Source organism: Corythoichthys intestinalis, chromosome 13, assembly GCF_030265065.1.
Source record: "Corythoichthys intestinalis isolate RoL2023-P3 chromosome 13, ASM3026506v1, whole genome shotgun sequence".
Classification (NCBI taxonomy): domain Eukaryota; kingdom Metazoa; phylum Chordata; class Actinopteri; order Syngnathiformes; family Syngnathidae; genus Corythoichthys; species Corythoichthys intestinalis.
Genome location: NC_080407.1, coordinates 5,390,831 through 5,415,811, shown reverse-complemented (window position 1 = coordinate 5,415,811; position 24,981 = coordinate 5,390,831). Strand labels below are relative to the sequence as shown.

The window sequence follows — 24,981 nt, the reverse complement described above, 5'->3', positions numbered from 1 at the left end:
TAGCTGCAGCCCTAACTAAAACCCTTTTCAACATGAGTCTGACAACTAAGTAAGGAGGCTAAATAACTTTAAATTTTAATACATGCTCAGATAGGCCGGTATCGGTATCGGCCAGTATCGGTATCGGATCGGAAGTGCAAAACAATATCGGTATCGGATCGGATGTGCAAAAACCTGGATTGGGACATCCCTAGTATAAATACTATAAATACTAAGTGGCTAAAATGTGGTTTAAATTTCAAATCTGATGTCATTTTGCAGCCATGTCAAGCTACCTCTTTATCGTCAAATACGAGCTGCCAGAAGTTATTCGGGCTTTCTTGGGTTTAGAAGAAAGTTCCGGGTGAGAGTGCTTTTTTTTACTTTGCAAATACGGATGGAATATTTTATGATTATAACCCTTTTTTTTGTTGTTTTTTTTTTGCTCTGCAGTGAATGGTACCTTAACGGAAACTACCTGGTGATCTTTGTATCCCTCGGCATTATTTTTCCCTTGTCTCTGCTTAAAAACCTGGGTAAGGATGACTTCAGTCATTGACTGCTTTACAAGCTGTTAAGTTATTACCTTGGAGTCGTAAAAAGTAGGATCCGTGTCGCATCCTCTCAGCTGTCTGCGCTTGGCCAAAAGTAATTAAACACCGGTCGGCCGAGGCAAACGCGATTTCAAGCAAAGTATCATTAAGCTCTTTAGTCAGCTCGATCACTCGCATGGAATTTTATGGCCGGCGTTCAAATGGCTAAGCTCCCATAAAACGGAATTAAGGTACATCTAGTTATGTATCTGTCGGCATTACGGACACACATTTGAATTGAACTGCCTCTCACAGCTTATTTTGGGATATTCGACCTACATTTGTGACCCATATCCTGGAATAGACATTCAGATCAATTTCCCTTTATAGCAAATCAAAAAATAGCCTCGATATCCAAGTCGTTTTTCTTTATCCGTGTCTACAAATCAGTTACACTGTGTTCTTTTCATGGCAGGCTATCTGGGCTACACAAGTGGTTTTTCGCTTTCCTGCATGGTGTTCTTCTTGGGAGTCGTAAGTTTTTATCAAACATGTCTGTTACTGGATTTTTCCGCATGGAAAATATTATATTACAACATCCTTTCTTGACATCCGCCATCTTCTTTCAATGAAAAAAAGAAAGCAATCCTACAATAGATATGAAAAGTCTACACACAGCCTGTTTAAGTGTCCTCAGCCAAGTTTAAAAAATAACAAATTTTCCGTGCGAAGGCGTTCGCAAATTTCAGACAGGCTGTTTAACGGCTCAATTTTATTAATTACCAGGTGATCTACAAAAAAACTCAGCTACCGTGCCCTCTGCCATTCCTGGACAACCCGTCGGCCAACCTAAGCATGAACTCCTCGCAGATGGCGGGCTTGTACTCGTTCCACAACCGCTCGGCGCAGATGGACTTCTCCCGGGCGGACGTGTCGCCGGCGGTCACAGAAATTCACCCCGTCCACGCCGGCGTCCACGTCGAGCCGCACCACGACGAGGACATGTGCACGCCCAAATACTTTATCTTCAACTCGCAGGTAAAATAATAGAACTACTGGGCTTGGTTGCTCAAATCTGAGGGCGTGACCCCATGATTGATGCTAGAGGAATAACAATGTGAAAAGAGGCAAATGAAAAGTCATTCATAGAACTAGAATGTTTGGTTAAGGTGGTTTTAAAGGGTGTGCCCAGTCTTCTGTATTTATGTGGGATTTGTGTCCTTTGTCCTGAACACAGTGGTATGAAAAAGTATCTGAACCTTCTGAAATTTCTCACATTTATGCATAAAACCACCATCAAATGTGATCTTTGTCAAAATCACACAGATGAAAAAACAGTGCTTTAACTTAAACCACCCAAACATTAATAGGTTTTCATATTTTAATGAGGATAGTATGCAAACAATGATAGAAGGGGGGAAAATAGGCGAACCATCACATTTAATATTTTGTGCCCCCCCTTTGGCAGCAATAACCTCAACCAGACGCTTCCTGTCGCTGCAGATAAGTCTGGCACATCGGTCAGGGCTAATCTCGACCCATTATTCTCTACAAAACTGCTGTAGTTCAGTCAAATTCCTGGGATGTCTGGCATGAATCACTGTCTTCAGGTCATGCCACAGCATCTCAGTGGGGTTCAAGTCTGGACTTGGACTCAGCCACTCCAGAACGTGTATTTTCTTCTTCTGAAACCATTCTGAAGATGATTTACTTCTGTGTTTTGGATCATCGTCTTGTTGCATCATCCATCATCTTTTTAGCTTCAACTGTCTGATAGGCGGTCTCAGGTTTTCCTGCAAAACATCCAGATAAACTTTTGAATTCATTCTTCCATTAATGATTGCAAGTTGTCCAGGCCTTGAGGCAGCAAAACAGCCCCAAATCATGATGCTCCCTCCACCATGCTTCATGGTGGGGATGAGGTGTTGATGTTGGTAAGCTTTTCCATTTTTCCTCCACACATGACTTTGTGTGTTACTCCCAAACAATTCAACTCTGGTTTCATCAGTCCACAAAATATTTTGCCAAAACGTCTGTGGAATGTCCAAGTGCCTTTTTGTGAACATTAAACTAGCAACAATGTTTTTTTTACACAGCAGTGGCTTCCTCCGTGGAGTGAACATTCTTGACCATAGTTTTATATATAGTTGATGTGTGCACAGAGATATTGGACTGTGCCAGTGATTTCTGCAAGTCTTTAGCAGACACTCTAGGGTTCTTTTTTTACCTCTCTGAGTATTCTGCGCTGAATTCTTGGCGTCATCTTTAGTGGATGGCCACTCTTTGGGAGAGAAGCAACAAGCAACAATTTCTGACTGTCGATTGATGAGCATCCAGACTTTTAGAGATGGTTTTGTATTCTTTCCCAGCTTTATACAAATCAACAATCCTTGATCACAGGTCATTAGACAGCTCTTTTCACCAAGCCATGATGCACATCAGACAATGCTTCTCATTAAGACATTTCTTAACAGGTGTGTGTTTTATAGTGGGCAGGGCAGCTTTAAACCACTCATCAGTGATTGGGCACACACCTGACTTAAAAAGTTTTGTAAAAATTGGTTTCAATTGCTCTTTATGTCTCCTTAGGCAGAGGGTTCACTTATTTTATCCTCATTAAAATATGAAAACCTATAAATGTTTGGGTGGTTTTAGTTAAAGCAGACACTGTATTTTCATCTGTGATTTTGACAAAGGTCAGATCACATTTGATGGTGATTTTACGCAGAAATGTGACGAATTCCAAAAGGTTCAGGTACTTTTTCATACCACTGTTCGTTGGTATTTTGGCGCAATTTCTGTGACGGCGCCAAAGCCTTGCGTTTATAAAACGACTCCTTTTCCAGACTGCCTACACTGTCCCCATCCTGGCCTTTGCCTTTGTGTGCCACCCTGAGGTGCTGCCCATCTACAGTGAGCTAAAAGAGTGAGTGGACTTCATTTGTTTATGCAAATGTGACAATCTATACACTTTTGGGGGATTCATTATCAAACGCAATATGCTATTTTTGCAGTCGCAGCAGAAAGAAGATGCAAAACGTCTCCAACCTGTCTATCTTGGCGATGCTCGTTATGTATATGATGTCGGCACTATTTGGCTACCTCACTTTTTACGGTAAATAATTATTTGGTATCGCAATTCTAAAGATGATCAATCATTATCAATTTCTTTTGTTCGGACATGACACAGATAGCTTCATAATCACTCACGTACTTTAGTCAATGTGCTTGGCATTTTGCAAAGAATCCTTTTAACTGGCAGGAAGCAGCCTTAACATTCAAAGTACATCCAAACATTACATCTCGCATTAACATTGTCCAAGTTAAACAACCGAAAGCTCAGATAAAGATATCAGCAGCGCCAGTGACACGTCCTTAATGTCATCTAATAATACCAACCTGGCACAGTTGGCGAGCAAACGATGGCTTATTTTCAGTTCACGCATGCACGTGTACAGTGCAAAAAAGTATTTAGTCAACCACCAATTGTGCAAGCTCTCCTACTTGAATAGATGAGAGGCCTGTAATTGTCAACATGGGTAAACCTCAACCATGAGAGACAGAATGTGGGAAAAAAAAAAAAAAAAAAAAAATCACATTGTTTGATTTTTAAAGAATTTATTTCCAAATTAGAGTGGAAAATAAGTATTTGGTCACCTCCAAACAAGCAAGATTTCTGGCTGTCAAAGAGGTCTAACTTCTTCTAACGAGGTCTAAAGAGGCTCCACTCGTATTAATGGCACCTGTTTTAACTCATTATCGGTATAAAACACACCTCTCCACAACCTCAGTCAGTCACACACCAAACTCCACTATGGCCAAGACCAAAGAGCTGTCGAAGGACACCAGAGACAAAATTGTAGACCTGCACCAGGCTGGGAAGACTGAATCTGGAATAGATAAAACGCTTGGTGTAAAGAAATCAACGGTGGGAGCAATTATTAGAAAATGGAAGACATACAAGACCACTGATAATTTCCTTCAATCTGGGGCTCCATGCAAGATCTCACCCCGTGGCGTCAAAATGATAAGAACCATGAGCAAAAATCTCAGAACCACATGGGGGGACCTAGTGGATGACCTACAGAGAGCTGGGACCACAGTAACAAAGGCTACTGTCAGTAACATAATGCGCCGCCAGGGACTCAAATCCTACACTGCCAGACGTGTCCCCCTGCTGAAGAAAGTACACGTCCACGCCCGTCTGCGGTTCACTAGAGAGCATTTGGACGATCCAGAAGTGGACTGGGAGAATGTGTTGTGGTCAGATGAAACCAAAATAGAACTTTTTGGTAGAAACACAGGTTATCGTGTTTGGAGAAGAATACTGAATTCCATCCGAAGAACACCATACCCCCTGTGAAGCACGGGTGTGGAAACATCATGCTTTGGGGCTGTTTTTCTGCAAAGGGACCAGGACGACTGATCTGTGTAAAGGAAAGAATGAATGGGGCCATGTATCGAGAGAGTGAAAATCTCCTTCCATCAGCAAGGGCATTGAAGATGAGATGTAGCTGGGTCTTTCAGCATGACAATGATCCCAAACACAGAGCCAAGGCAACAAAGGAGTGGCTTCGTAAGAAGCATTTCAAGGTCCTGGAGTGGCCTAGCCAGTCTCCAGATCTCAACCCCATTGAAAATCTGTGGAGAGAGTTGAAAGTCTGTGTTGCCCAACGACAGCCCCAAAATATCACTGCTCTAGAGGAGATCTGCAGGGAGGAATGGGCCAAAATACCAGCAACAGTGTGTGAAAAGCTTGTAAAGAGTTACAGAAAACGTTTGGCCTCCGTTATTGCCAACAAAGGGTACATAACAAAGTATTGAGATGAACTTTTGTTATCGACCAAATACTTATTTTCCACCATGATTTAGAAATAAATTCTTTAAAAATCAAACAATGTGATTTTCTGGGTTTTTTTTCCACATTCTGTCTCTCATGGTTGAGGTTTACCCAGGTTGACAGTTACAGGCCTCTTTAATATTTTCAAGTGTGAGAACTTGCACAATTAGTGGTTGACTAAATACTTATTTGCCCCACTGTATGTGCGTGCACCCGTGCTAAGATCTGATGTCATGTCTGGACAAAAGTAGCGGTACTTTGTTAATATGCAGAATGTCCTCTATGTTCACGAGTGGCTGTTTCCGTTGCTAAACAGAAAACGTGGAGGCTGAGCTGCTTCACACCTTCACCAAGGTTTACAAGTTTGACACCCTGCTACTCTTGGTGCGCTTGGCTGTGCTCACAGCCGTCACGTTGACTGTTCCTATTGTGCTTTTTCCGGTAAGTATTGCATGTGTTTAGCAGAAAAGAAGCAGTAGTATTATAAAAACTATAAAGATTTACTGCTAAGGGTGTTTTTTTTGAGTGGGTTAAAATCAGGACACCTTTGATGATTTATGACGCAAATTTTTTTTAGTTTCACATAAATATATATACACATCACACATATACAGTATACACTAGAGCTGTCACGACTAGTCGACGTTGTCGATGTCATCGATGACGTTAATTCGTCGACGGGCAAAACATACCGTCGACGGGTAATGACGGGTTAAAAAAAAATTACGTGCGGATAAAGTTTAGAATGGCGGGCGCTCGCGATGCAAGCGGTGAAAGCGGCATAAAGCCAAAAAAGCGGACCATCATGGCCAGAGCCTGGAATTATTTCAAGGAAAATACGGAGGGTGCCACTGTGTGTACTCTTTGGTAAACTGCGCTCACATACCACGGTAGCACGTCGGCTATGAACGAACACTTGAAGCGCCGTCACCCAGGTGTAATTTTCGAAGACAACAAGAAACAACAAGCTAGCGGATTGTAAATCCATACAACTTTTTAACGATTTTTTAAATTGAAGTTGCCTTTATGTGCGTCGTATCAACATGCATCATTAAGTTTTTCCCCCCACGTACTTTATGTTTTTAATCTACTCTGCTGCTGCTCCCGAAAGCTGTAGATCTCGACATCTCTGTGCACAGCATGCAGATTGTATTAGGATCATGGAAGCTCCCACATGGGGAAAAAAAATCCATATATATATCTTGTACGGTGTATACATAATATCATAAAAATATTAGGGCTGTCAAAATTATCGCGTTAACGGGCGGTAATTAATTTTTTAAAATTAATCACGTTAAAATATTTGACGCAATTAACGCACATGCCCCGCTCAAACAGATTAAAAAGACAGCACAGTGCACTGAGTGCTTGAGTTTTTTGGAGTTGTGTCACCCTCTGCTGGCACTTGGGTGCGACTAATTTTATGGGCTTAAGCACCCATGAGCATTGTGTAATTATTGACATCAACAAGGGCGGGCTACTAGTTTATTTTTTCATTGAAAATTTTACTAATTTTATTAAAACGAAAACACTAAGAGGGGTTTTAATATAAAATTTTTATAACATGTACTAACATTTATCTTTTAAGAACTAAAAGTCTTTTATCCATGGATCGCTTTAACAGAATGTTAATAATGTTAATGCCATCTTGTTGATTTATTGTTATAATAAACAAATACAGTACTAATGTACGTAATGTTAAATGTATATATCCACCTTGTGTCTTATCTTTCCATTCCAACAATAATTTACAGAAAAATATGGCATATTTTACGGTTAGTTTGAATTGCGATTAATTATAATTAATTTTTAAGCTGTAATTAACTCGATTAAAAATTTTAATCGTTTGACAGTCCTAAAAAATATATATGGAAACACAGCACCTTCTTACTATAATCCATGACTGCACTAATGTTAGTTACTTAATATTATAAAGTATTATTGTGTATATACATATAGTAGTATACCATAAAATTAATACTATATATTTAATTTTTGCTATTATGACTGTGTGGCTTTCATTCAAAATAATTTTGGTGATATTTCAGTGTGCCCTCTGCTTTATCTGTTATCAGGTTAAAACAAACAAAAGTATAACAGTTCCCTCCCCAAAAAATGTGGAATGCACACCAGAAAGAGCATCTGAACTCACACAAAGTATTCTGAAAATGATTGTCCGGGACATGAGGCCCATTGCAATTCATTTTAACATTTAGAACAATATAGACATACCACAAAAAGAGTAAGAATTGTTTTGACTCCTGTTAAAAAGGTGAAGTCACAGTGTTTCCGTTTACATTTTTTTTTTTTTTTGCACTTGTTAATACCAGCAGCATTTGACCTCATTGTTTGTGATTTGTTATTGATATTATTTATTTATTTATACGTTAATAAATAAGTTATATGTTCCAAAGTGTTTTTTTGTGAATTAATATGTTTTTTAAAAAATTCGTTATTAATTTTTTTTTTTTAATTTTTTTTTTTTTTTTATTATTAGATTAGTCGACTAATCGTAACAATAGTCGGCTGACTAATCGGGAGGAAATTAGTCGTTTGGGACAGCCCTAATATACACATATATACACATAAATATAAACACACAGACAGGGAGCGCAGTTGCCTACATTCATACTATCAGCACTCATTCCTGGGTACAGTATCTGATTACATGTTGAGTAACTAATAAGCCTGTGATTGTGATACCACTAGAAGACCCCTGTTACATTCATTCACATAGTTCTTTCCCAAATATGGTCCGGAGCTAAATTTAGCATGGCCTTAATCTGACACAAGGAGGACAAATTTGGCTGATGACCGAGAGGAAGTGTCAGGGTCTTTTTTTTTTTTTTTTTTAGCTTTGGTCTCACGGCAACTTGTGCTTGTAGGGATGTAGAGACAACATACAGCCACTATGTGGCAGCAGCAGCCTTGTTGTCATTGAGTCAGAGGCGCATGATGCAGTAGGGTAGGCTTTGTTATGGAAACACATCACCACAGTTTTACATCCTGATGAATGAGTCATAGATTAAGCCTGTATTTACATTTTAACCATGTGATTGATTACCTTCACGCGCAAATTAACACAAAAGCACATTCCCACACTGACACGCTCTCCTTGTATGACACTGGGGATTCAACTGGAGATAATGTGTCCGAAGGAGGGAGCACAAGCCCTCCCAACCCCACCCGTCTCTCCGCAATGGAAGTTTACTGAATCAGAGCGGGCAGTGGAAAAACCCTCACCTTGACCGCCGCTTTCGGAGCGAATCGGGGGCGCTACAGAACAACGGATCACACCCATACAGTAGCCGTTTCGAATATTTTGAGTGCCTTATTTAGATGCGTCTAAAAACATTGTGTGGAATCTAATAATGAAATTAGGTGAAGAGCAAAATGCTTGGCGCTTTGGGAATTACACGCTAATTTGCTAACACATCAGAACAAAACCGGATCAAAATAAGAACTACCTGTCCTAGTTGCTACGCACCAGTAATAAGAGGGTGCTTCTTATACTCTGGACCGACTTATGTGTGATTATTTACGGTCGGGTCGGGCCGACTGCTATCTCGCTAACTTTTTAAAAAATAAATATATATTCATTTATTTATACTAAAACAATGTATGGACGTTAAATAAAAATTAAAGATGTCCCGATCGAAAGTATCGGAAACGGGAAAAAAAAATGTTTTTATTTAAATCGTTTTTTAATTGTATTTAACGTTACAGACAAAATGTCTTACAACCATCCAGAGTAGTTTTGGCTTAAAGTAGGGCTATCAAATTTATTGCGTTAACGGCGGTAATTCCTTTTTTTTAATTAATCACGTTAAATAATTAGCGAATGCGCTGCACGACCCACTCACGCATTGTCGCGTTCAATCTATAAAGTTGCCGTTTTACCTATAGATAACGCTAAAAGGCAGCGTATAATGAGTAGGGAGAAATTTGACAGCCTTTGGAGCCAATTTTTAGGTGGCTAAAGCCTTACAATACCTCTGTCAGCAATTAAAAATAACGTGGGAGGCAATGTGGGGAAGAAAGGTAGTAGTTGATCATTTTCTTAACACCCTATGTTCTTTCCCAACGCAGAGAAGATATATCAATTGGTGCCCCTTCGCACAGTCATGGTTGCACTTCCCATCATGCATTTGGGCAGAAGTTAAATGGCTGCAGTATCATTTACTGAAAGCTCAACAAATACACTAGATGGCAATATTTAGTCACAACATACAAAGTCACATTTATCCTTTAAGAATTACAAGTCTTTCTATCCGTGGATCCCTCTCACAGAAAGAATGTTAATAATGTAAATGCCATCTTGAGGATTTATTGTCATAATAAACAAATACAGTACTTATGTACTGTATGTTGAATGTATATATTCGTCCGAGTTTTATTCATTTTTTTCTTAATGCATTGCCAAAGTGTATATGATCAGGAAAAATTATCGGGAATGATTGGAATTGAATCGGGAGCAAAAAAAAAAGCAATCGGATCGGGAAATATCGGGATCGGCAGATACTCAAACTAAAACAATCGGGATCGGATCGTTTTTTCCTTTTCATTGCACATTTTTTGGCTGGTGCGACTTTTACTCAGGTGCGACGTATAGTCCGAAAAATACGTTGTGTTTTTGGAGGGAGTGAAAACTTGCCTTGCATTAGTCAGCTATTGCAATTAACTGCTACAACAGAGTATTGACAAAATACAGTGTGTTGTGTTCACAGGCTAGTTTACCCGCATACAGTCTCCCATCCAAATTAATATTGATGAATGACAAGTGACAACCTTGCTTCCAGGTGAGACGCTCTGCCAAGTTTCCACCTGACATTTGAGAATCTGGCCTTGAATCCTCCCTGACCTTTATTTCTCGGCGACCTTCAGCGAGAGATTAACATTAGCTTTGTCTGGGGCCGTCTGTCTTCGGCCCCCGCGGAGAAGTCGTATACGCGCGAAGAATGCGTGCGTGCGTCTGTTTAGACGAGTATGTGCGGTCACGTGAGCGTCGACACAAAACTGAGGTTAGATCACACAGGGCTTTGCGGGATTCAGTGAATAAGAAAGGGGCTTTACGTGGAGGCAGACATGTCCCAGTTCTCAGGCTCTTAACTTCATTCACTGCCGCTGAGGGCGATAGAAAATCCGATCGATAAAATGGATTGGATGTCTATTGCGGTCAATGGCAAGCAAGGAGTTAAGTTTAGCAGCTGCTCGAGGTTTTGTTTTGGCTGAAAATGATGAAGTGAAAAGGCAGTTGAGTTGTCATGCTTCACTACATGACAGGGGATTTTGTGGACACCTGTGCATTTTGAACATTACGTATTTACATTGATGCAAGTAGTAATAATAATAATTTTAAAAGTCTGCTTATGCTTTAGAAAACAATGATATTTATTAGAGATGTCCCGATTGATCGAGGTGCCGATCGATCGGGTCCGATCATGTCATTTTCAAAGTATCGGAATCGGCAAAAAAAATATCGGCCATGCCTTTTTTTAATATATATACTGTATATTTTTTAATTTAATCGTTTTCTAATTGTATTTAACTTTACAGACATAATATGTTACACTCATCCAGTCTTTAGTTTAGGCTTAAGGTAGGGTTATCAAATTTATCCCGATTTATCAAATTTATCCCGATAACAGCGGTAATTAGTTTTTTTTTTTTTTTTTAATGTATCACGTTAAAATATTTAACGCAATTAATGCATGCGCTGCACGACCCACTCACGCTTTGTCGCGCTCAATCTGTAACGGCGCCGCTTTACCTATATAGAGAAATAAAAGGCAGCATATAATAGTAGTAGAGTGAATTTTGGCAGCCTTTGGAGCCTTTTTTTTAATTGGCTAAAGCCTCACAATCCCTCTCTCTACAATTAGTAATATCATGGGAAGCAATGTGGGGGAGCAAGCTAGCAATTGATCTTTTTCTTAACACCTTATGTTATTTCCCAACGCAGAGAAGATATATCAATTGGTAGCACTACACACAGTCATGGTTCCACTTCCCATCATGCATTTGGGGATGGCTACAGTATCATTTACTGAAAGCGCAACAAATACACTAGATGGCAATATTTAGTCACAATATACAAAGTCACATTTATCCTTTAAGAATTACAAGTCTTTCTATCCGTGGATCCCTCTCACAGAAAGAATGTTAATCATGTAAATGCCATCTTGAGGATTTATTGTCATAATAAACAAATACAGTACTTATGTACTGTATGTTGAATGTATATATTCGTCCGAGTTTTATTCATTTTTTTCTTAATGCATTGCCAAAATGTATATGTTCGGGAAAAATTACCGGGAATGATTGGAATTGAATCGGGAGCAAAAAAACATGATCGGAACAACCCTAATATTTCTATAATTAAAAATACAATTGTTATGTACTATATTTGTGATCTCAATGTACATTTATGGCTATAACAGGAAATAATGACTCATCGCAGAAATATTCAGTCATTCTTTGACTTAAAATAATTGTTTGGAGCTGCACTACTAGTCAGCGCAGTCACTATGAAGTCTGTAAATATAAAAGACTCTCTCCACACTTGCTGAGCCAAGTTGTGACTGGTCCATTCTGGATTTCTGACAAGTTCCTCCACATTCTCCCCGTGTGAGAGGGCGGGGTGTCTGACAGGTAAATAGCAGAAGTCAAAAGTGTGCAAATATCACACGCCGTACTCCAAAGGCTTCGCGCCGAGCGACAGTTGGGTGCCGAATACTTTGGAGCCCTTGAGAGAAATGCCCCGTCCCGGTTCGAGGTTTCCGAGCTTAATTATGTAACAGCTGGCGGGAGAGACGGAAAGGGGGGTGCGAGGTTGTCGAGATTTAAGGGGATGCGGTTAAATTATCGTCGCGGTGACTACTTTTTGGCAGCGGATTTGGCTGCAGGCCCAGCAATTCCCATCTCAATGAAGGTCACCAGGTTTGGACGAGGGAGGAAATTCTAGGTTTTTCTTCTTTTTTTTTTTTTTTTGTTCAAGCTTAGGAGTAAAACTTGTCAACATCGACCAAATTAAAAAGAGATGTTGTATTGCGGCCAGCTCGGCTGAGAAGTAAAACATTAAAGAATACGGAAGTTAGGCCAGTTGTGAAAATAAAAAAAATCAACTGTCAACAATGAGTGACACACCTCCCCCTTTCCTGTGTGGGTTGCCTTCCTCTTAACTTGTGGCTGATGCAACCTCATGCTCGCCTTGCATGGTGCCAGATAATCCCCTTTACCTTTTTGAACAGACACCCTCTTTTTTAAACTCTCTCGGTTATACCTGATTGTAGCGACCTTTCCCCTACTAGGGCCTGGAGCAGCACTGGGATCTGTGGGCTTGCTTTTTCTCTCAAAATGCTTTCTTTTCTCTTCGTACTGATGTACACACAACATTTGGCATACTAGAGTCAATGCCAAGTGTGGGAATGAGGCAGAGGATTGTTGTTGGCGACAGATAATGCAAAACGACTAAAGCCTGCTTGCATTTCTAGTTCTAGTCAAACCAAATTGTGATAAATGCAAAGTCTAAACAACAGGTGCTTTGTTCTTCACAAACCGTGACTACCACTTTTCGCAGACGAATGTAAAAGAATTCCACATGTTTGGCATAAAAACAAGCGATTCAGATGAGTGAGTGTAATCTTTTGAACAGTACGACTTAATTTTGCTGCAATTCACATTGCGCCGGTTCTGCCTTATAGTAGTTCATTTTGCTTTAGTACTACTACCAATATCGTACTATATTAGTACTGAACAGAGAATACAGAATATACGCTTAAACATTTGTCATAGACTTCATAATGTATTGACAGGACACGGGGCCGATTCATAGGGGGCCTATCTCCGTCAAAGCTGACAGAGTTGAAAGACAAAGAGCTTTTTCCATCGATTCTTGGTTAAAAGACAAAAAAAGTGCAGTTAGCATTTATTTTACGTAAATATTGCGAACTATGATGCTAGTCAGAAAGAAAATTAGCGGCCGCCATTTCTAAAAAAAAAACATTTTCCGTTGAAAATTCTTGTGAATAAATGCTCAAATCCCTGAATTCTTTATAGATATGGACGTAAAACAGTCTCGATTCTTGGTTAAAAGCAAAAAAAAAAGTGCAGTTAGCATTTATTTTACCTGAATATTGCGAACTATGATGCTAGTCCGTAAGCAAATTAGCGGCCGCCATATGTAAACAAAAAGCTTTTTCCGTTGAAAATTCTTGTGAATAAATGCTTAAATCCCTCAATTATTATTAGATATGCACATAAAACAGTCTCGATTCTTGGTTAAAAGCAAAAAAAAAAAAAAAAAAACATACCGTGAGAATTTATTTTACGTAAATATTGCAAAATATGATGGTAGTCAGTAAGCAAATTAGTGGCCGCTGTATGTAAACAAAGAGCTTTTTCCGTGAATAAATGCTCAAATCCCTTTATAGATATGGATGTAAAACAGTCTCGATTCTTGGTTACTAACAAAAAAAACCATGCATTTAGCATTTATTTTACGTAAATATTGCGAACTATTACGCTAGTCCGTAAGCAAATTAGTGGCCGCCATTTGTAAAAAAAGAGCTTTTTCCGTTGGAAATTTTTGTGAATAAATGCTCAAATTCCTGAATTCTTTATCGATATGGACGTAAAACAGTCTCGATTCTTGGTTAAAAGCAAAAAAAACGTGCAGTTAGCATTTATTTTACGTAAATATTGCGAAATATGATGCTAGTCCGTAAGCAAATTAGCAGCCGCCATATGTAAACAAAAAGCTTTTTCCGTTGAAAATTGTAGTGAATAAATGCTTAAATCCCTGAAATCTTTATAGATATGGACATAAAACAGTCTTGATTCTTGGTTAATAGCAAAAAATATATATATGCATTTAGCATTTATTTTACATAAATATTGCGAACAATTACGCTAGTCCGTAAGCAAATTAGCGGCCGCCATTTGTAAACAAAGAGATTTTTCCGTTGAAAATTATTGTGAATAAATGCTTATATCCCTGTATTCTTTATAGATATGGATGTAAAACAGTCTTGATTCTTGGTTAAAAGCAAAAAAAAAAAAAAAAAAACGTGCAGTTAGCATTCATTTCACGTTATTAATGCGAATTATGATGCTAGTCCGTAAGCAACTTAGCGGCCGCCATTTGTAAACAAAGAGCTTTTTTTCCGTTGAAAATTCTTGTGAATAAATGCCTAAATCCCTTAACTCTTTATAGGTATGGACATAAAACAGTCTCGATTCTTGGTTAAAAACAGAAAAAACAGGCAGCTATCAGTTATTTTACATAAATATTGTGAAGTATAATGCCAAAGCAGTAGCGGCTAATTTCCCCCATTGATTTTTTTCAAAACGTTTCAAAATGCATGCATGATATGAAAAATATAATAATTACCTTGAATCCTCGAACAAATCACTCCTGAGACAATCCTTCCTGTTTGTATGCAGTACAGCTTTCGTACTTTTTCAACCTAAATCCGGCGTTCGATAGCTGCATGTGATCGACTGCTAATAAAGGAAGTGGAGTGTGGGACGTCCCCTCTTCGGGAAGGCGTGACGCACTGAATGGCGAATGTGTCACGTCAATATCTTATGAAGTCAATGACATTTGTTAGGAATCAACTCGTTTTGTGAACTCAGTTTTTTTTTTTTTGGTCCAGATCCGTTCGTCCATCACAACTCTGCTATTCAGCGGCCGAGGGTTCAGCTGGCCTCGCCACATGCTAATCGCCGCCTGCATCTTGATCTTCAACAACATGCTAGTCATCTTCGTCCCGACTATCCGAGACATCTTCGGCTTCATCGGTGAGTTTGAAAATCCCGCGTGAGACCGTGTGAATGTGGAGGTCTGATCAGCAGTTTGGGGTCAAGGGTCGTTTTAGTTCAGCAAAGAAAAAGTGTATAAGCTTAACCCGTCAGCTGGGCGGTCGCGTGAGACTGATCGGTTTAAGGATTCTTGACGCAAAAATGTTAACTTTTTAACATTTGAAAAGTTGACACGCATTTTTATTTTACAAAATGTGCCGTGATGTGTAGGCGTGACTCAATTAGGCCAAATGATACTTGGCGGCTTTTTCATTTGAACTCCTTATTTGTTTGCAATATTAAAAGGTTGTATTTGCGAAGTACGTTGTGCAATGGAATGGCACTTCTGCCAGTCATGGGTATTAAATGCATAACCTCTTTTAAACTTTTAAGTCACATGGCATGACTTCATTAAAATTGCATTGGTAGCCAATAAAACATTTACTCTAAGGCAATATTTCTCAAATAGTGGGGCGGGCTGCCCGACGGGAGCACAGAGCGAAGCTGGGGGCGGCACATGTGACTAGAGATGTCCCGATCGATGCTGATCGATCGGGTCCGATCACGTAATTTTCCATGTATCGGAATCGGCAAAAAAATATCGGACATGCCTTTTTTAAAATATATATATATATTTTTTTTTTTTAATTAAATCGTTTTCTAATTGTATTTAACGTTACAGACATAATATGTTACACTCATCCAGATTCTTTAGTGTAGGCTTAAGGTAGGGTGATCGAATTTATCCCGGTAACGGCGGTAATTAATTTTTTAAAAAATGTATCATGATAAAATATTTTACGCAATTAATGCATGCACTGCACGACCCACTCACGCATTGTCGCGCTAATTTGTAATGGCGCCATTTTACCTATATAGAGAGCTAAAAGGCAGCGTAAGATGAGTAGAGTGAATTTTGGCAGCCTTTGGAGCCTTTTTGAAGTTGGCTAAAGCCTAACAATCCCTCTCCCTATGATTAGAATTATCGTGGGAAGCAATATGGGGAAGCAAGGTAGTAATTGATCTTTTTTTTAACACCCTATGTTATTTCCCAACGCAGAGAAGATATATCAATTGGTAGCACTACGCACAGTCATGGTTGCACTTCCCATCATGCATTTGGGCATGGCTACAGTATAATTTACTGAAAGCTCAACAAATACACTAGATGGCCATATTTAGTCACAATATACAAAGTCACATTTATCCTTTAAGAATTTTAAGTCTTTCTATCCGTGGATCCCTCTCACAGAAAGAATGTTAATAATGTAAATGCCATCTTGAGGATTTATTGTCATAATAAATAAATACAGTACTTATGTACTGTATGTTGAATGTATACATTCGTCCAAGTTTTATTCTTTTTTTTCTTAATGCATTGCCAAAATGTATATGATCGGGAAAAATTATCGGGAACAATTGGAATTGAATCGGGAGCAAAAAAAAAAAACAATCAGATCGGGAAATATCGGGATCGGCAGATACTCAAACTAAAACGATCGGGATCGGATCAGGAGCAAAAAAACATGATCGGAACAACCCTACATGTGACCTTGGGGAACATACTTTTTTGCAGTACTAGAATAAAGTGTAATTGCACATCCACTCAGTGGGTGGCGGTGCCGCTCTCAAAGCAAAGAGCACTGGAGATATGAAAAGCTAAGATGAGGAAATATGACAAAGCGTATATAGCATTTGGCTTTTGGATTTGTCAGTGTTACATCAGTAAACCAGCAAGCACCATTAGCATCATATAAGGTGGCATACCAAGTTGCTCACTGCAAAATAACCCCACATCCATTCACTGTCAAGTTTCTGCTTTAAGTCTCCGTACAGCTCCCAACTTGAAAAACGGATTTGGCGTAAGCCCAGACCAGACTGGGATTCACTCAAATGAATGAACAGTTTTCCTTTTCTCTTTTTTATTTGAGCATTGTGGAAACCATTTCCATTAGGTGAAAAACCTTAAACAATACAAAAGAACAATACAAAAGAAACCATCAATAGTTGCATTTTACTTTAACAATTCAACAATAAAATGTTATATTTTATATCTAACACAAACTACAACTATTTTAGAACAGTCAATTACCTCTTATTTTAAATTACAGTCAATTAACTTTTATTTTAAATTACACAATGCTTTAACTCTCACTTCTAAATATTAAACTTTTATACCAAAAGACAATTTCATTCAATTACATTTTCCCAATTAACACAATTAATAACAGTGAAACCTAGAATACATCAAATGTCAATATTAAACCAGTCTCAAAACCCAAATGACCCCCTAAACAAAAACTACATGTGTCCAAACATTTCAACTGGTGAGTCATGCCATGTGCTAATGGCCGCCGCTGGCACATTGCAACTTCAAGTTTTGCTGCTTACCGGCTGCCTCTCTGGTTAGCTTTTTTGCTAACGTCGCCAGCTGCACAGGACTGCAAGTGTCACTAGCCAAACCAGGCTGCCATCTTCCTTCTCTGCTTTTATAGCTTTGGATTCCTCATGGGTTGATTGGCCAGTCTGTTCCAGTTGTGCACCGTTGCCATGTTGCTTGTATGCTGGTGATTTTCCAGTTCAAGCCCTGGTTGCTCGCTCACTGCTTTTTGTTGATGTTTCTCAGAGTTTGACTTGACAATAGCAAAGGAGCTGATACTGCCTGCAGCAAAAATAAAAACTGTCCCTCTGTCCAATGACAGTCGTGTTTATTCTATTAATTTTTGTTTTTTCGGACTGGTCGACATATTGTCCTCATGGGTTAATGTTGCTAATCAATTTGACTTTATTATTATTTATGGATTTTATTCAATTTTATTTTTCAGTATCAAACAGTCAAAAAATGTATCCTGAGCATATTTTTACAGAATGGATGTGGGGTTTTTTTTACACTTCATTGTAAGTTGATATATTTTAATTTTTTCTTTAATATTAATAAGAACAATGTTATACAGAGGTGTACTTATAATAATAAGAATTTTATATACAAATGATATGATACTAAGTAGGGCTGTCAAAATTATCGCGTTAACGGGCGTTAATTTTTTAAATTAATCACGTTAAAATATTTGACGCAATTAACGCAGATGCCCCGCTCAGACAGATTTAAATGACAGTACAGTGAAACGCTCAATTGTTGTGTTTAATGGAGTTTTGCCGCCCTCTGCTGGCGCTTGGGTGCGACTGATTTTATTGGCTTCAGCACCCATGAGCATTGTGTAAGTCATTATTGACACCAACAATGGCAGGCAACTAGTTTATTTTTTGATTGAAAATTTTACAAATTTTATTAAAACGAAAACATTAAGAGGGGTTTTAATATAAAATTTCTATAAATTGTACTAACATTTTTCTTTTAAGAACTACAAGTCTTTCTATCCATGGATCGATTTATTGTTATAATAAACAAGTAGTCCTTATGTACTGTATTTTGAATGTATATAGCCATCTTGTGTCTTATCTTTCCATTCCAACAATAATTTTTATAGATGGTTTGAATTGCAATTAATTGCGATTAATTACGATTAATTATTTTTAAGCTGTAATTAACTCGATTACAATTTTTAATCGTTTGACATCCCTAGTTAATATTAATAAGAACACAATGTTATGCAGAGGTGTACTTACAATAATAAGAATTTTATATATAAATGATATGATACTAAGGTAAATTTACAGTGGCGGCAGAGAGTTGGGGGGTCACGAAACGTTTACGTCTTCCTGGGGGGGGCGTAGCAGAAAATAATTGAGAAGCACTGCTTTAAGGTCATCTACATTTTTTGGCACGGACGTAAAAACGTGGGCATTTTTTTTTTTTTGCTCAGGTTCCTCGGCAGCTACTATGCTCATCTTTATCCTCCCCGCGGCCTTCTACCTCCGCTTGGTGAAGTCGGTACCTCTCCGTTCCCCTCAGAAGATCGGGGTGAGTCCGCACACGCACCGTCAGCACTTTCTCAACATATCGGCTTATTTCTCCAGAATCCCGCCGCGCGCCTTCGCTTATTTTATATTATCTTGTTCTGGTCTCGCTTCCCAGGCGGCCGTCTTCCTAGTCGTGGGAATCGTCTTCATGATTGGCAGCCTGTCACTCATAGTCCTCGACTGGATCCACAATCCACCTGGTTCCAGTGGGGGGCACTAAATGCAGCACCCGACCTCCGACCTCCCCTGAGCAACATCTGGGGAGACGCCTCAGTCCCTTCTTTAACACATTTACAACAATAACCGGACATATCAAAATGTTCTTCCGACTTTTCAGATGGGTTTTGCTGTATTTTATCGGGTTTTTGTTGTGAAAAAAAAAGTCCGAGAGGCAAGCAGACACTCGAACGCATCGGTATTCCTGAGGCTGTACGAATGAATTCCGCGCACTTGAATGTGACATTCGGGGTCGGAGTCTGCGGCCCTCCCGAAAAACACGGAGCACTTCTCGGCATCACTTTGTGGCGTACGACTTAACACATGTACACTCGCGGACAGTCAGAGTCTTTTGCTGCTCTCTTCAATGTGAACAATCGAGAAAAGAGGCTTGCCAAAATCTGCATGCACACTATCAATAACGCTAGTGGACCGGTTTAACTTTCGCCATCAACCGAGCCTGAAGCTGAATCTTTGACTACACGAAACATTGGAGATGCTTCTAGTATTATAGTCACAGATTTGAACAGTATATGTATATAATTGTCTACTGAATCGGTGAATGTTGTACATAATACGGAGAATCTGCTTCAGGCACTTGATGCCAACTAAAAACAAAGCATGGTATTTTTTATTAACACTTTGTACATGAAATGATTTGTTAAGATGCAGTACGCAATGGCCTAATCATGGAATTAGTCAAATTTCTTATTAGTGCCATATTTGGGAGGAGTCATACTTTTGATACGCAAATTATAACAGAAGTGTTGGGAAAGGTCAAGCACGTTGATTGTGATCCGAAGCTTAATCCGTGACATTCATGGAATTAATTTGATTGACTTACAAAAGTTAAAAAGTACTGGTGCCTTCGTGAATTCGCCGTATTTTTTGGACTATGGGAGTATAAGTCGCACTACCCAAAAAAAAAAAAAAGCAAAATGAAGAAGGAAAACAACATACAGTGCACTCCATAATTATTGGCACCCCTGAAAAAGTTGTGTTTTTTAGCTTCTAATATATATTTTTTTTTAATTCAAATAATATGGGACCTTAATGGAAAAAAAGAGAAAAATCCAACCTTCAACACAAGTGCATTCATTCAGTGGGAAAAAAAATCCAACATAAAGAAAAAAATTATTTGACATCAAATAATGTGTGTCACAATGGCGTACCACAAGCAACACGTCACTTCCACTCATTAATATTCATGACATTAGCTACTGTTGCTAAGTAAGGACAAGCCACCGTTTGTCCCTAATAGGAAATGAATGGAAATCGTGTACGACGGAGATGTTTATAGAGCAAAATCTACCAATTCTCTCCGAAAATGATGTGCCTGGTGCCAAGTTCACTGGCAAAGATGTGGAAGAACATAAAAATGTTCAGTTAAAGAGATGGCTTTAGTGTCGAAGGCTAAAAAAGACAAAAAAAACGAGCCAACCTAAGCATAGCGTTAGCTTTTTTATCGAAGCGACTGACAATGACATTCTCCTGTTACAACAAGCTATCCTTTACCATCAGCCCTGTCTTTCTTATATATCCTCTGGTTGTCCTACGTCTCTTACCGTTCTTGGGGGTAATTTAGTTAGCTTTGTGTTGCGATCGCAAATGCTACTCAGTGACAGCCAACGAACACTTTTAATTTTTTCATGATAACACATCTTAATCCTATAATTTATTAACACTTCCCCCCACTAATGTTGTTTATATATGTATATATATATATATGTATATATATATATATATATATATAGATACCATTGTAATTCTTTTCAGGTCATTCATTGTCAGACAGAAGCAGTACGGCACAACGTTACGCTAAAAAAATAAGTTAAAAATATAAAAATGCCTTACCTCTTTGTCCTCTGCAAGACCATGCCAACCCAACATAATGTTTACTGCATATGAAATGTGAATGGATTCACCGAGCTGGTATTAAAAGTCCGCGCAAGTTGATTCGGTCTTCACATTTTTTCCTCCCGAGTTTTTGGTTTCCGGAAACGTATGAAGAAAACATCCTTCATGTGTCGTAATGTCTAGAGTCGTTTCTACAAGTTCCCAAAAAGCAATGCGTGATCGGCATGTTCGTTTTTGAAAGATTACCGGAGAAAAGTAGCACTAATTACGTTGGGTCTATGCGAGGGCGGGTCTATAACGTCCCACTTCGGCTTTACTTCCACTTTACGATGCGACGTCACGGTCTAAAAATAGTGCGGTACGCCATTATTAGCACCCCTGGTGTTAATACTTTGTACAACTCCCTTTTGCCAACAAAACAAGGTCTGGGGACTGAGACGGCCATGGGAGGAACTTGATTTTGTGTCTGGTGAACCATTTCTGTGTAGATTTGGCCATATGTTTAGGGTCATTGTCTTGCTGAAAGACCCAGTGACGACCCATCTTCAGCTTTCGGGCAGAGGGCAACAGATTTTGATTTAAAATGTCCTGGTATTTCAAAGCATTCATGATGCCATGCACCCTAACAAGGTTCCCAGGGCCTTTGGAAGCGAAACAGCCCCACAGCATCTCTGACCCACCCCCATACTTCACAGTGGGTATGAGGTGCTTTTCAGCATGCGCATCTTTCGTGCCACGCCAGACCCACTTAGAGTGTTTGTTGCCAAAAAGCTCAAACTTGGTCTCCCACGCTCTCCCAAGCTTCAACTGGGACCGTGTGCTTTGGTCAGATGAGACAAGGTGCCAATAATTATGGAGCGCACTGTAAGTCGCATTGAATTAATGTAAAAATCAGGGATTCCTATTTTTCCAATGATGCATTATCGTATTAAAGTAGTACAAGAGTACAAGAATAACAAACATGACATCTTCATAGTTGTTCAGATAACCATGGCCCAAACAACACGCAAACTATGGAGGGAAAAAAGTGTGACTTATAGCTCTTAAAATACAATAATCAGCATGTTTAACTATATAAATAGAAATTGGTTCATCTTTTGAATTCGTGCCTTTCCAGATGTCAATTGGCTTTTATTTACTGGTGCCTTTAACTTATTCACTGCCATTCAAAGCAATAGATGTCCAGTTAAATGGATCGGACTTCTATCGTCGTCGATGGCAACGAACGAGTTAATAATGACATTGAATTCTCTCTGTGTCACATGCAGCCAAAGTGGACAACCTTTACAGATCCTTTGCGGATCTAAATACGTGAAGAAAATAGATATTTCAAGTGAAATAGTGTTAATATGCATGTTTCTTTTTTGGGGATAACACAAGGTCTTTTTGGACAGTTGTATATGTTCTGTAAATAATCTTTATTTTATTGTACACTGCGAGTCTGCAAGTGCATTTTTGGAGAATACCTTCTGCAATCCAATGTTTGTTTTAGTATATATAAATATGTATAACATGAATTAGACTTGTTTTCATGCTGTATGACAGTAGTCCCTCCCTCCTATTCTTGTATATTTGTAGAAATATTGTTCATCTTTGTTTTGACGTTGAATGATTAGAATTGGTTTTCACTGAACATCACGCAGTTCTCTAGTTTACTGGTTCAAGATGAGTCTACCTGTGAGCAACACTAAGGCGGAAAAGGTTTTACCAGGTTCCGCCAGGACAATCAATGCTCTGATCTCACTGTGCATCAACTGCTGCCAACACTTGGGAGGTATTACTTGAACCTTGGAAAGCTTTCCACAGGCCTTTAAAACTCAAAACACATCATAAACAAATGGCCCACTTGATGGGTGCAATTTAACTCGAAAGAAAAAGGATATTTCTGAATAGTGACGATTGTGTTTTTCTTTTTTTTTTTTCATCCGTGCCGATAAAGTAGCTCAGGAATTGTAAAAAGTTCCCATCTCGCACCGGCCGAACGCTGAACACGATGCATTATGCACCTAGTGGAAGATAATGAAATTTGTAATTGTACCCATTCAAAGGGCATGTTTTTGTATCAATGGTGCCGTTTCATTATGATGAAGAATAAAAAAAAAAAGTGGAAAAGGGTATTTTTCCTGCGTATCATTTCATTCATTCATTCATTCATTTGGGTGGATTCACAGCCCTTTAGTCAACCTCATTTCACATGGCTGAATCCATCTGCTCCCTGTTAAGACCAACATAAGCCAAGTTTTTGTTTGAGCTAATGTTTTTTTTGAATGCATTCGTAATTTAGTTTAAAGGTATATTTAGCCATTTTTTTGTTGGAATATGTGTCTTAGCCATTTGCTAAGAGCATTGTAAAAAAGCATTAGCATTTTATAGCATTTAAGCTAGCGGACTTTTGCTATCTAGTTAGCCAATTGTTCTTTTGTTGTACATAGAGCCTCTTTTTTTAAATATATATTAGAGCTGTCAAACGATTTGAATTTTTAATCGAGTTAATTACAGCTTAAAAATTAATTAATCGTAATTAATCGCAATTCAAACCATCTATAAAATATACCATATTTTTCTGTAAATTATTGTTGGACTGGAAAGATATGACACAAGACGGATATATACATTCAACATATGGTATATAAGTACTGTATTTGTTTATTATAACAATAAATCAACAAGATGGCATTAACATTGTTAACATTCTGTTAAAGCGATCCATGGATAAAAAGACTTGTAGTTCTTAAAAGATAAATGTTAGTACAAGTTATAGAAATTTTATATTAAAACCCTTTTAATGTTTTCTTTTTAATAATATTTGTAAAATTTTCAATCAAAAAATAAACTAGTAGCTCGCCATTGATGTCAATAATTAAACAATGGTGCGGAAACCCATAAAATCAGTCGCAGCGAAGCGCCAGCAGAGGGCGACAAAACACCCCAAAACACAAGTAACAAGTGGACTTTACACTGTGCTGTCATGTGCGTTAAATGCGTCAAATATTTTTAATTGATTAATTTAAAAAATTAAAAACCGCCCGTTAACGCGATAATTTTGACAGCCCTAATATACAGTGTGTGTGTATATATATATATATATATATATATATATATATATATATATATATATATATATATATATATATATATATATATATATATATATATATATATATATATATATATATATATATACACCGTGTGAGGCTCAGCTCAGGTAAATTTTTTTATGTTCCTTATCCGATTACTCGAATATTCGAACTAAATAGTTCATCGATTAATCGACTACTAAAATAATCGATAGCTGCAGCCCTATTTCGAATGAACAAACGTTCGCAGTCTAAATGGATTGGGCGAAGAGCACCGTCAATGGCAGCCTTAGTTACCTGAGACACTATTATGGTGGAAGATTTTGGTAGCAACCTGTTGGTCCCTTTTTTTTTTTTTTTCATTAAACATTGACACCTTCTTAAAACGATATCTCGATTCTTTGCAGGAGCATATCGATAACCTTTTGGGATACAAAGTATCACGATATCTCACCATTTTGATATATTGTCACACCCCTACTTGCCATCATTCCATCTTTGTGGCATAACATCAGTGGTTCTTAACCTTGCTAAAGGTACAGAGCCCCTTGAGTTTCACACGTGCATTAACCGAATCCTTTGGAATTTTTTTTTTTTTTTATTCAAATTGAAATTCGAGCATCATCAGACCACTAAACCAAGACTGGCCCAATGCGCATATCTTAGAATTTTTCATTCAAATTTGGAGGATATATATTACATTGTTTAACATTAAACCTGTTTGGTTGCATGAACCTTGACCATGCAGTTTCTGTCA

General features: G+C 38.4%; 1 protein-coding gene across 3 annotated transcripts in view; it reads left to right on the top strand.

Moving 5' to 3' along the window:
- slc38a4 (solute carrier family 38 member 4) overlaps nt 1–23,259 on the top strand; it is a 46,169-nt gene extending 22,910 nt beyond the window's left edge. For all 3 annotated transcript variants that reach the window (XM_057854397.1, XM_057854396.1, XM_057854398.1), the window contains exons 7-16: nt 262–343; nt 433–515; nt 988–1,046; nt 1,299–1,550; nt 3,359–3,438; nt 3,527–3,627; nt 5,669–5,793; nt 15,009–15,153; nt 18,978–19,075; nt 19,190–23,259. In XM_057854397.1, the coding sequence (XP_057710380.1) occupies nt 262–343; nt 433–515; nt 988–1,046; nt 1,299–1,550; nt 3,359–3,438; nt 3,527–3,627; nt 5,669–5,793; nt 15,009–15,153; nt 18,978–19,075; nt 19,190–19,294 (1,130 nt within the window). In that variant the 3' untranslated portion in view covers nt 19,295–23,259. The remainder of the gene's footprint in view (nt 1–261; nt 344–432; nt 516–987; nt 1,047–1,298; nt 1,551–3,358; nt 3,439–3,526; nt 3,628–5,668; nt 5,794–15,008; nt 15,154–18,977; nt 19,076–19,189) is intronic.
- Nucleotides 23,260–24,981: the final 1,722 nt, after the last annotated feature.